Raw genomic sequence first — 13,181 nt, forward strand, 5'->3', positions numbered from 1 at the left:
CAGGCTTATACACACACGCATCCATGGACACTTACGCACATGCACATATGCAACACACCCCCCTACCCCCCCATCCCACGCCTTCGCCGCTTTCACCCCCCAGTGCGACAAGCGGGGTTCGCAGGCTGCGCCGAAGATGGCTGGTAATTTTGCTGTACTTCTGTATAGTGACAATAAAGGCTGATTCTAAATAACAACACATGCAAACCGCAGTATTAAAATGAGGGTTTTGCGTGTTATAGCCTTATGATGATGATATGTCTGAATGATCTTTTCTTCTGTCATTCCATAAATGTAAACACGAGTGAAACAAGCTTATTTTCTATTATGTACTCTTAAATTGTGCCTCTATCTCCTTCTCGTTGCAGTAACAGCAGCCATTGTGCGTAATGGTAGGCTGATCAGCACCTCCTCAAATGTGTTAAATTCAGACGCAGTCTCAATCACAATTCACTTCCAGGCTTTGTAAATCACACTGTGTGAGCTAAATCGAGCTGTCTGCAAACTCCCCATGTTGCATAGGCCAAGGCTCTCAATGGACAGCGCTGTCATTTTGCTAATTTGAATGACGCAGTCCTCAGCTTGCATTTTTTTGCAGGTGATATCAAGCTTGCACATGTTTTTATGCAAGCAAACTTTTAGTAGATCAGACACAGAGTCTGAACAGTTAGTCTGGACCATCATTTAAATGCTAAAACTCAAGTCACCAAAAAATATTAAATCCATAAATCCAAAAAACCCAGAGAGAATTTTATAACAGTGCATTATGAAAAGAAACATGTAGACTCTCATCCATAATTCATGTTACTGAGCCTGTTTCTCTGGAGAGATGCTAAGTGAGATGGATAAAGATCATGTTGTCAGCCAGACAGAGAAGAAAATCAACATTTGCCCCTGTGTTTTTCACTGGTTCTTCACTCCAAAACAACAGTCTGGCATTGTCACACTCTGAGCTAACACATCACTGAGAGAGTAGCAGTTGAAACAAACAAGTGACATTATCGTGGCATTCTCCTTAAAGGTCACATATTCAGCCACCGTCAGTATGATAGCTTGTCTGCTGAGCAAGTCACTGTTTAGGTCAACTGCAGGACTCAAACTGTTCCCCCAGGCTTTGTCTCATTAAGACGTACTGTAGTGGTTACTCCCTGAAGCCAGTATGGGAACAGGAACTGGAGCCCAATGCACATGTTGTATTAATGCCAGTATGGTCACTCTTAAAGTGAATTTCATCCTATCTTTTCTGAGAGGTACAGCTATAGCTCTCGGGAATAATAAAAAGCTTTTGTGTCTGGGTCCACACGTACCTCTGAAACGGACTCAGCTATATTAGGACATAATATATGAGGAAGTTCTTTTCCGATTCAGGAAAGGTACAGTAAGAACATCCTTTTCAGGGTGACACATCCTTGTTGAATCTCTTCTTCTACAGCTAAAACCTGCAGAGCAAAAAGCAACCCACAGCATGACGAACAAACCCAGAACAGACACCTGGCTGTACAACCCACCATAAAGTTTCGACAGATGGTTCCCACCAATCACATCACTCATTCAGTTCACTGAGCTGCTGAACATTTGGTTGCAATTTTCAATGTCAGTTGGAGCGATTAATTTGCCGCAAATAGCATAATGAAAACCAACCAAATTAAATGAGTCAAATATATTTATGTTCTAAACTAGCCTATTTATCTTTTGGGAGATTTCAATTGCAGGATCACCACTTTAGATAATTATAGAGAAGTTTTCCAAACTTACAAGGATAATCTCCCTGATTGTCTGTCTCACTGTCTAATAAAGGCAAAAATGACCAAAAAGGTACCGTAGCTTAAAAAATAGTTGTGTTGTTGATGGAAGGAAGTATCCCTTTAAACAAAAATGATACTATATTACAAGTAGTGTTGTATCTAATAGTGTCAGAGATGAAGGTATTGAATCAAAGTTCAAAAGACCGGCTGGGTGTACCCGATTTTTGCACTATTGAAAGGACTTAAATAGTGTTGAAGTAAAGAAGCTAGTTTTACCACATACTTTTGTTACTTAGCATGACTCTCACACCAAGACAAATCGTCAGCTATACTACTTATCCTCTGAGGATTACGGGGGGGGGGCTGGAGCCAATCCCAGCTGACACAAGTAGAGAGGCAAAAGGCTACCATACACCACTCACCAATCTGACATGCCATTGTTTGTGTAATCATAGGCATGCTTATTCCCTTTTTGTCTCGGCTGGTAATGTAAAGTGTGTGCGTCATTGTACTGTTGGACTCACCTCCTCAACCAGAGCCAGCATACGCCGAGTGCTCTCCAGAGACTGCAAGCAGAGAGAAGCAAGAAAGAGGCAGAGAGAGAGCTGATTAGCTGAGAGTCCACAAGAGAGCAAATACACAGACACACAACACAGCACCTGTGACACCACAAAGATATTTCAGTATATTAAAGCAGAATATGAATAGTTTATAATCAAAAGTTAAAAGGTGCTCAAAGGAGATCAGCAGACCACGAACATGCTACATAGTCAAATAAGTATAGACAGACAAATTACTGAGTCATAATGAACTTTGATTATTCCTCTCCTCTCCTCCGACTCCAGGATTAATTATCTGATTTCTGCCTTGTGTTTGTGAACTTTCTACCCTCTGTAGGATCCCTCTTAAACCAAACACTCTCTCCTTCCTAATCCTTATTTCACTGTTTCCCCTTGGTAATCTCATCTCCATCCATCAATCCCTGCCTTCCTTATTCCTCCGTTCCTTTCCTCCCATCACATCCGTGGAGCCTTTTGGCCCTGCATTATCTCCTCATGAATGTTTAATAAGGCCATTTGAGCTCCTCTATTATTCTACTGCACAGAATTATCTACTCTTCCTGAGCTCCTCTCAACTCATTAAAAAGGGAAAAGTTCTCCCTTATCCCAAAAAAGCACAGTCTTGATGAAATAGACTTAGAGAACAAATGACTAAAACAAGGGAGGGTCACATTAAAGCAGCTGCGTCTGGTAGCCCGGAGGCTTTAGGGATATATTTGTGTGCTTAGGAGAACAGGTCATTTTGAAATGTCAAATTATAATGGTCATGTCACGGACCCAAAATCAGTTTAGACTGCAGACCACATTTGAACGTTCGAAAGTTTTTGAAGTTTTCTGGCTTTCTTGTGTATAACTATCTTCAATGCCGACACCGACTTGTGACTTATTGATTGGCTGACCAAATGAAAACCAATAACCTTGGCTACAACATGCTTCCTCGACGAGCAGATTCAATTGTGCATATAATAAGTAATAATAATAATAATAATAATAATAATAATAATAATATGACAGGTGTTGCTATGTTTTAAAGAATGTGATGCACAAAATTTACAACAAATAACACTGGGCAGCTCGCCAGCAGCCACTTGACACAGGGTCATATGGAATTACACGTATTCTATATCGATTCTCAAACAGGTAATATCAGCATTTGTGTTTGAGTGTGTACAATGTCAATTTTAAACCAGGAGTAGATAAGACCATGGGTCTATTATACATCTATGGAGTAGAGTAGACCAATGTGTAAGTGTGTCTTCTACCGTACATCATCAGCTATCTGGTCTGCGCGCGTCTGCAGGTCGGCCAGCTCATTGCGCATGTCCGAGTCGTCTGCCATGATGTCTGTTGAATTTTGACTTCAAACAAGAAATACTGAAAGAGAAAGACAAAGAGAAAGGGGGAAAGAAGGCAGGTTAGTCCCTCAAATAATAACCACAAAATTAAACTATAAAAACAATAAAATATGTTTGGACACAATGTTAAGACTGAAAACAACACGCAGGGTGGTTCAGGTATCATTAGCTCCCTTAGCTGTAGCCCTTTGTCCTTTCAGGGTAACTGGGGGCTGAAGCTATCCCAGCAGACATTGGGCGCCAGTCTATCATAGGCCCGACATATTAACAATCATGACATGAAATATAATCCAGGAAGTCCAGTTTAAGTAACAGATCATCCTACAGTTCTTGTTGGAAACGCATAAACTCAGGTCAGAGGACAAAGGAATCGGTTTTCTGATCTGCATCAACAGACTATTTCCCATTTGTCCCTACAACGAATAAAAACACCACATTAACTTGATGGTCTAAAAGGCAGCATTCGGCATTCGGTCGCCATCTGTTGTGAGATTCATCTCGAGGTTGGAGAGGTTGTTATAACAGAACAGGCCACAGGTTCAATAGCTTAGTAGCAGTTATTGTCCAAGTGTCCTTCAGCAAATCAGTGAAGAGCTTTTCACACCAGTCTTGACCCCTTTCTGAATCCTGAAGTTAACACGTCAAATATTCATTCCACACTCGGAGGAGCTACTTTTTTGGGCAACAGGATCTACGGCTCAATGCAGGTGTGTTTCTCTGGCTTCCTAGAAAGGTCTGTGTCATCAGAGCCGGCTAGGATTCATGTGTGAAAAGCTTTTGTCAGACCTGCTCGGTTGTGTCAGTGGCCCCATAAATGAGACACAATCAACACATGAGATGAAACAAAGCAAAGTTGTTGACTGAGCTCAAGTAAAAGGCAAAATCACCACATAAGAAAAAGTGACGCATGATTTCCTGTTGAAACACTCTGGGTATAGGCTACTACAGTATGGGTTCTGCTTTCTGAGTCACATGCACGTACATGTGCAGTGCATGGACGCCGACCTCAAACTGCACCCTGGTGACCCTGAGTTTCCTCCTCAGGGATCAACAGTAAATCAAGATGAACAAGGTAGGGGCTTCATCGCTCTAACGGTTAGAAGAAAAAGTATCAGGACAGAGACGAGGGTCTATTTTTGCTCCTCTGGCGCACTGCCACAGTTTTTCATAAAGCCACACACAGTAGAGCTGGAGGTATGGTCCATAAAAAATGTATGTGGCTGTTACTCTGCAGGCTGACAGAGCTACATGCTGCTGCTGCTGCTGCTGCTGCTGATGATGACGGTGGTGATGGTGGTTGGGGCGAAGGTGATGGAGGCTGAGGAGACAAAGAAAAGCTGCTCAGCCTCTCTGCTTCTTTTACTCCTTATTTCACCCGCCCTCGCTCACTCTGCCGCAGCCTCTCCAAACAATTAAACCTTTAATGAGGCAAATAATCTGATCTGGTCCAATCAGACCTCAAATGTGCGACTGTGCTTTAGTTTCTGTTGCACAAATTATATTGAAGACTTTCTCTTCTAATGTGTCTTGTCGCTGATATAAATTTAACCACCCAGCTCTCCGCTCAGGGATCATTAATGCTTTATATAATCTAATCTACTGCGATGTACAGTGTAGCAATGGGACCAAGGGACTGCTGACGTTTGGCGCTGTGTCTGCAGAAGCAGACTGACTTGAGACTGACAAGATTTTGTATTTGTTACTTTCTAGACTTGGTTATGCTGTTTTTTTGGGGGGTGGTACAAGCAAAAACAGCAAAAGCAGCCAGTGCATTTTTTCTAATGTACCAGATTTCAGTAGTTTGTTATGGTAGCTTTCTGTCCAAGCCAGAGGCGTCCGTCAGTCAGTTCCTGTCAGAGCATCACAGAGGTGAACAGAGAGAAGGTCAGTTAGAGTCACAGCTGGATGTTTGATAAGGTATATCTCCTTGTTGTGCCGCGCCTTCTGTCTGTCTGTCTCTGCCTCCATCCCAGTGGAGTCGTCAGGCCGGTTAATAATTGAACGTGTGCCGGGAAAAGAGATGGAGGAGGGGGAGAAAAAAAAACGGCCTTTTCAAAGTGCTTCTCCAATTGTGTGTGCGTGCGTGCGTGTTTCCGTGTGTGTGTTTGTCTGCTATACTTGGTGCATTTGCATTTTAAAATATTAATGTTGACATTTTACATTTTAGATTTTAGGCTGACTGAGGGCCTCACAATGAGTGCAACAGCAACATAAGCTTCAGGTGAAGAATCAGCCACATAACATGTGAACCACAAAGAGCAGACAGAGGCAAATACAGTACAAATGGAAGGTATTACAGCCAAAAAAAAAACATCTCCGTGTAGATTTACATCTCCTCTCCCAGGCTCCAAAACTCTGCTAACAACATGTCAGTGAGCCAATCAGAAGAGAGGAGCTCAGGGCCTCTGATAAAAACATAACATATTTCAGTTGAATGGCAGCTCTAATTGGGGGGGTCTTGGGTCTTGGGCTTGGGTCATGACTCAGAGCGTTGAGTTATTTGTTGTGAGTTTGTTGTGTTGGTTTAAAGCTCAGTGTCTAAATACAGGCTGTGTGCATTTCTCTGATGCTGATAATTTCACAAAAACATAGAAGCTGGATCTACTTTATAATAGAGAATTACATGGACAGTTCTCCCATTTTTACAATAAGGAACCTTTCAAGTTTGCACACTGTTTGTATACAGTATTCCAAAGTTTCCAAAATATCAGTGAACCAAGACCATGACCAAGTGGCCACATCCATAATAATGACCACTTGTTGACAGTCGTTGACATGGTTGTGTTGTCAAGGGGAACAGTATTGATGTTCCAGGAAAGCATGGCCTATAAAAGAACGGACTGTGCTCTTAATACTGAAGTAAAACGGTTAAAAAAATCTTTCACAGCAGCACAAATGAACTAAATATAACTAAACTCTGTCAATAACAACAACAGATCTGTGCTCTGACAGGCTCCAACTCTTCTTTTCCTCACTTCATCCATCTCCTCCAGTGTAAAACTCGTCTGTGTTATTGATCAATGATTGATTTTTTATCTCTTTGCAACAGAGCTGTTTCCTGTTAAGTCACACACACACGTGCACGCGCACACACGCGCACACGCGCACACGCGCACACACACACACACACACACACACACACACACACACACACACACACACACACACACAGCACAGCACTGCTTCTTCTTGTTTCCTCTATAGATGTATCCCACTAAATGTTCATTTAACACAGATTTACCAGCTGCTGGGCAAAGATGATGATGTTGATGATGTTTTGTGAATGATTTGTTTTACCACCAATAAATCAGATTCATATTTTGGAGAAATGAAAATGTTGATTTGACAATGGTGCAGGCTAAAATGTGATAAGGATTCATCCTCTGGGCAATAGCAATGTCTGACCCACATTTCTTGGCAAACCATCCAATAGTTGAGACATTTCACTAAAACCCAAATATGGCAACCTCACAGCAGTGCTCCAGGAAAAGTCAGGGGATCACCAGTCTGTACCATACCTGCCAAATCTTTTTCTCCATAATAAACAACATTATTTTACTGTAAATGTATCCAAAATGCCAATAAAATAACAAGTTATGTTAAACTTGTTACAGTAATTTAATGACAATTAATTCTGCAGTCAAAGTTCTGCCTGCCTGCAGAGAGCAGCCATACCAGGTTGTGGTAACAGATGGTTTAAAATTGTGTGTGGATTGTGTGTGAGGCACAAACTAGTAACTTGGAGGCCGAGAAACATGTACTGCATGAATGCAAGTGTGATGAAAGGATCAGAGCCATGCAAATGATTACAAGTCAGCATGAGCTTCTCCATTATACTGTATGCACATACATAAGACATTATAAATAATGCTGTATGTAGCCCAGCCTGCTCCTCTTACTGAAAACTGTATGTTACTGTCACAGTTATCACTGAATTTAGAGCTATGAGTTCACTCTACCCTCCAGGAATCCTGTTTGTTTCACATACAAAAAATATGCTACAATTTTAACAATAGCAAAATGACATATTGGATAATGGAAATTAAAAAAAAGTGAACAAATACGTACAGAAAATCAGCAACACAGGCATGATGGATGTGGGAGTAACAACAGGTCTGCATCGGTATTTGTCATTAGTCAGCTTTTAGAAGGACAAGGACCACAACTTGGTCCTTCCCACACAAAGTCACTTCCTCTTTAACATGCTTTCAACGTTTCATACACACACACTCCATTAGAGCTGACATAATACAAGGTCCAGGCCGACCATCCCCCACCTGTGGCCCTGCTGCCTGTCACTCGTCTTGACTGACGGCTGCAGTAAGGCCTGAACTGCCAGGCTCAGCCCAGAGAGATTAAAGTCAGCGGGGAAAGAGGATTTACCCTCCACTGTTCTCTCTCTCTCTCTCTCTCTCTCACACACACATACACACACACTCTCCTCTAACTGCATTGCAAAGAAAGCAAGAGAGATCTTGCTTTCTTTGTTTTGCTTCGCCCTCTCCGTCCATGAAAGTATGCTGTGTGTGTCCAGCAATCGGAACAAGAAAGAGAGCATGTGTTACATTAGATTTAGGTAATTCAATTCAAAGAACTTTATTTTTCCGTTAGGAACTTCATTTGTGGAAAAGCGTAGTACCATATTATACCATTTAAAGGGATAGTTCACCCAAAATTGAAATCTCATTATCTACTCACCCTCATGTCGACTAAGGGTTGGGAGAAGTTTCAGAGTCCTCCGTGCCTTCTCGGAGTTACAGGGGGGCTCGGCGCAGCACTGCACTGCCATATGACGGTAGCAAACAGGGCTCACTTTTCTTCGTCCAAAAAGACACACAAAAAAACATCCAAATACCTCCATAGTGCTTCCGCTACAAACAAGCTTAAAACATAGACTTATTTAATTTTTTTCGCAACAGTTTCTCATGTTGGGGCTTCAATACAAGAGGGACATTACAGACGAGCACTATGGAGGTATTTGGATGTTTTTTGGTGTGTCTTTTTGGACAAAGAAAAGTGAGCTCCATTTGCAACCGTCATATGGACATGCAGTGCTGCACGGAGCCCCGCTGTAACTCAGAGAAGGCACGGAGGACAAGGAGGAAATTAGAATTTTGGGTGAACTATCCCTTTAAAGGTAGAGTCTGGAGGTTTCTGCTCAAAAATAAACGCAAGACTTATACAAATGAAATCCATCTTAATCATCACCTATGGGCTTCTATTCCTGTGTGGTGGTGACTGTGTCTGCAGCGCCCCCTCCCCTGCCTGTATTTTGGTCTTTTGCTTTGTTGTGTTGTGCACAGGGACGCTTCTGGGTGGAGAGTCACGTTTTCTCTCCAGCTAATGACAGAGCTCAGGTGAAGCTCCATGCAGCAGAGTAGGAGGGCTGCTAGCCCCGCTAGCTGTCCCGGAAGCTTGGCGCTAACTTCTGCTAGCGGTGGCTGTTAGCATTCGTTGCTAGCACCCGCTTCACAGCTCACCACAATGGCTCTCCTACTCGTTACAGTATACACGAATTCGGCGAGTGATTTGTGTATGCCGCCATCTTGCGGCGGCGCCATTACTGCGGTGACATGTGTCAGTCATAGTAAACTGATTCTCTATGACAGCATCATAAATAGGCTGCATTTGTTATGTTTAGTGCCCCCCAGTAACTGATTAAGGTATCTTACATGAATACCAATATTAATTTAGGAATTAATCATTTGTTTGAGCGATTAGCAGGAAAGATTAGAGTAACAGGGAAATAAGAGACTGTATCATAAACAATATAACATACCAACCGTTATGCGTGCTGACGATAGCAAGCCAGCAGCGGGATATTTAATCATGTGGACAGGCTACATGAATAAAAACAACAACTTGTGCTTTGTTTTAGATATTCAAGAATATTTTATTGATCAGCTGGCCTCCAATGATCAGAAAAAACGTCAATTACAGGTCTCTGATTTATGGTCAAAATTACCTGAGCTCCGGATGGGTCGGACATATTTTACACCGGGCTTTTAGACGACCATGATCACATCATATTGAAGGGATCAGTGAGACATTCACAGACCGTCCATTTTTACCACGATGTGAAGGTAACGGTGAGAAGGGAGAGTAGCCAGGTTGTACAGGTCAGCTGTGACTGCGTCGCTGCCGGCTGCTGCTACACACTGTACGTAACGTTACGGTCTAAACACGGACAGTCCTCCTGAAGTAAGGGGCTGTGTTTTGCTGATATTAGAGCAGTCGAGGACGGCACATGTCCTCCCAGCCTTCCTAGACGAAGAGAAAAGGCATTCAAATGCCCGCTTCGCGCACAGAGCCCATCACTGCCTGACTGGGAGCTGTCACCGCAGTAATGGCGGCTGCTCGACTAACGGTTATTTCGCCGAATTCGTGTATAGTTCTCGAGGCTCCCGCTGTTGGTGACGACCGGGCATCGGTCCACGGCCGCTGCTTTTCTTTGCAGTCCTGATTAGTCCTGACAACTGCTGCTGTCAGGGGCAGGAGGCTGCACAGCTGAGCCCGAAAGGAGGGGCCCAGTTTGAATGTTTTGTTTAACTGCAACAAACAAACCTCCAGACTCTACCTTTAAATAAAAGCAACACACACACAGGAAGTCATAACATTTTCAAAAAAATAGCCAAATAACTATTCAAGGATTAACACACTGATTTCCACACAGATAACTAGATTTCAAACACAGATTTAAATGGAGAAATTCAAAGGGCACCAATGAATTATTGATCAAAATATTAATAGCGTTAATCCCAAAAGCTGTTGAAAAGGCGTGTGGAAACAGGATAAGAGTGGGAAAGAGCCAGGACATGATCTCACTGAACAAAGCAGGTAAAGCACTTTCACTACTGTACTGTGACAAAACAAATGCGGCTGGTGTGTACAACTAGACTTTTGAATTTTCTTTGTTGGTTAAAAAGTGTGAATTTGTTTCCATATGTTCCTGTTTGCCCCTACCTACCAGTGTGTGTGTGTGTGTGTGTGTGTGTGTGTGTGTGTGTAAGTGTGTGAAGATAATATAGTTGTAGGATACAGTTTGGGCTCGGAGCTCTAGTAGGTGACTGGATTACCACTGTCACGGGCTGACATGATTAACACACAGCCTCAATCATGGAAGAATACAATGACCAGCCTCAAAGCAAAACCCTGTACAAATGTATAAATGGAAAATTCCACTGTGAGAAACAACGAGTTGAAAATGCAGTATCTAATGTGACGTGGTGTAAGTGAGACAAGATTTGGACTTTGGAAAGGTTCCACATTTACAGAATAAAGTTTTCAATTCATTCATAGGTTCTCTTGGTAACAAAAACATTCATTTTGATGAATATGGATGATACTGATATGCCTATCTATCAAAGTAGTAGTTATGTACACTGACCATGTGTCTGTATCTGTGTCCAAGTTGAAGGGTGTAAGACAAAACTGAAGTATATTGCAAGGTATAGAGGAGCTCATACAAAAGGCTCACACACTGTATGAGCAGCGCTACATCGTCGGTGCGGACTGGAGGCTACAGTGAGTCGCTACTCGCTATTGCAAAGTGACAGCATGCTAACTTCAGTTCGGCATTATTTTCTACCACTGGACACAGGTCTTGGCGCATTACAAGAAGTTTTTTTTTTTTTTTTTTACTTTTCCTCAGTTTTTTTTTTTTTAAAGTATATTTTTTGGCTTTTTGCCTTTATTTGATAGTACAGTATAGATAGACAGGAAAGGGGGAATGACATGCAGGAAGGGTCTGCCCGATGCGGGACTCGAACTGGGGCCGCCTGCGGTGAGGACTGTAGCCTCTACATGGGGCGGCCGCCTTAACCACTGCGCTACGCACCGCCCCATTACAAGAAGTTTGATGCTGAGATTGCAACAGTTTCTTCTGGACTACATAAACAGCAGTTTCTAACGCTGGCTATGTAGCAATAGCAAAACTTCCAAATAGCTCCTTTAATCCTAACTGATGCTTCAGTCAGTTAACCACGACACCTCCCAGTCTACCTTATGAACTTTTGTGAACAGCCATGAAAATTTCAGTAACTTTTGAAGCTATTCTGTCTCATGACATGTCCTCATGCAGTGTTTCTTCTAGGACATGTAGTGTTAAACTTATGGGCTATAATCACCTCATTAACGTTGTTTATTGATAAACCCATCGGATTGAGACACTTTATGGGGTTTATGGTAACTGGTAGATTATTATTGTGCGTCTGCCCCAATCCGATTATGAAGTGTGGCGGTAATAATTAAGGAGTGGTGGGCCGAGCGGAAACCATGTCATGGGATGCATCCAGTTGAGTAAATAGTTTATTTCAATAAAGTTACACATGTAAATCTACCACTGACCAGTCATACCACCACAATCTCACCAACAACACCAGAAAAGGTAAAACAAAGAACATGAATCTAATAGGCCTATGTTTGTGTCCTACATAAAGGAACCACCATAGAAAGCATTTATTTAGTTGATATCACTTCTAAAGAAAATAAAATAAAGATGAATGATGATGTTAGAGAAATGGCAGGAGTATTCTTCTTCATGACAAAAACACCTGCGGGTGGATGTCGTGCAGCCTGGATGGAGGATAAATGCATAGGAGGGAAATTTCTCTCTTATACTCTTAATGAGAAATTCAAGTTTTAAAATGACCCATAACACTAGCTGAGCATCCTCCACTGTAGCAGGCTGTCAGGCTGTTGTGATAAAGGAGCCTCCACTCTAAACCAAAACGACTGCTATCAATCAAGCATCGTGCTCCGTTGAGATAAACAACGTTTGTGAAGGAAGTAGGACATCAGGACACAAGTGAATCTCTCGCTCAGGCAAACCAGGTCAGCTTGTCAGTCGTTCAGTTGCATGTTTCTCACGGGTTTATAGAAGCACTAACCTAAATCTGGGGGATTTTTTAGGGTAGCTGGTGCACTTTCCCTCTCTTTCATGCATTTGTTTTTGCGGATTAGTTAGGGAGGTGGTGGGAAATGAGACGGTGGGCGCAGTGTGACTGTTAATTAGTGCTGCTATTTCTGTAATGCTCTTCTTCTTTGCATGGTTGTGTATAAGTGAGTGGCACAAAAGCGAGCCCTGGGTAGCCAGTGAGTGACTATTCAGCCCCGGAGGAAGAACCTGCATCATGGGTGAGCTGAAAAGGATTTCAACATAGTGATGAGAACTTCAAGTTCTCATTCTTTCATCTCTTACCTCAGTGGTGTCGCTCAAAAACACTGAAGGTTAAAAGAGGTGACATTGATCATTTTAAATAAAGACGGGGCAAAAACCTAACTGAGGAACACAAAAAAACCCTCTTGTTCACGGTTTTGCTCCTCTGTTGGCACCGAACGTACCCTCCTGTCTTCCATCTATCTCAATCTGTCCTGTTGAAATCAGTGCAGCAGCAGGTCCATCAGACTGGAGCTGCTAACTAGTGATCAAATCTTTCATTATAGAACAGACATGTTTTATAAAGACACGACTCACTCAGAAACTGGAAACATCACACAGAAAGAGAACTAGTTCAAGGGCA

At 42.4% G+C, this 13,181-nt stretch overlaps 1 protein-coding gene across 2 annotated transcripts in view; it reads right to left on the reverse strand.

The window, feature by feature from the left end:
* LOC146989946 (synaptosomal-associated protein 25-A-like) overlaps window positions 1-13,181 on the reverse strand; it is a 37,922-nt gene that overhangs the window by 17,790 nt on the left and 6,951 nt on the right. For both annotated transcript variants that reach the window (XM_085766576.1, XM_085766587.1), the window contains exons 2-3: window positions 3,573-3,679; window positions 2,270-2,311 (exon numbers count right to left, since the gene is read on the reverse strand). In XM_085766576.1, coding sequence (XP_085622702.1) covers window positions 2,270-2,311; window positions 3,573-3,644 — 114 coding nt within the window. In that variant the 5' untranslated portion in view covers window positions 3,645-3,679. The remainder of the gene's footprint in view (window positions 1-2,269; window positions 2,312-3,572; window positions 3,680-13,181) is intronic.

Source organism: Trachurus japonicus, chromosome 3, assembly GCF_045865225.1.
Source record: "Trachurus japonicus isolate A0001 chromosome 3, Traja_1.0".
In the NCBI taxonomy this organism is placed as follows: domain Eukaryota; kingdom Metazoa; phylum Chordata; class Actinopteri; order Carangiformes; family Carangidae; genus Trachurus; species Trachurus japonicus.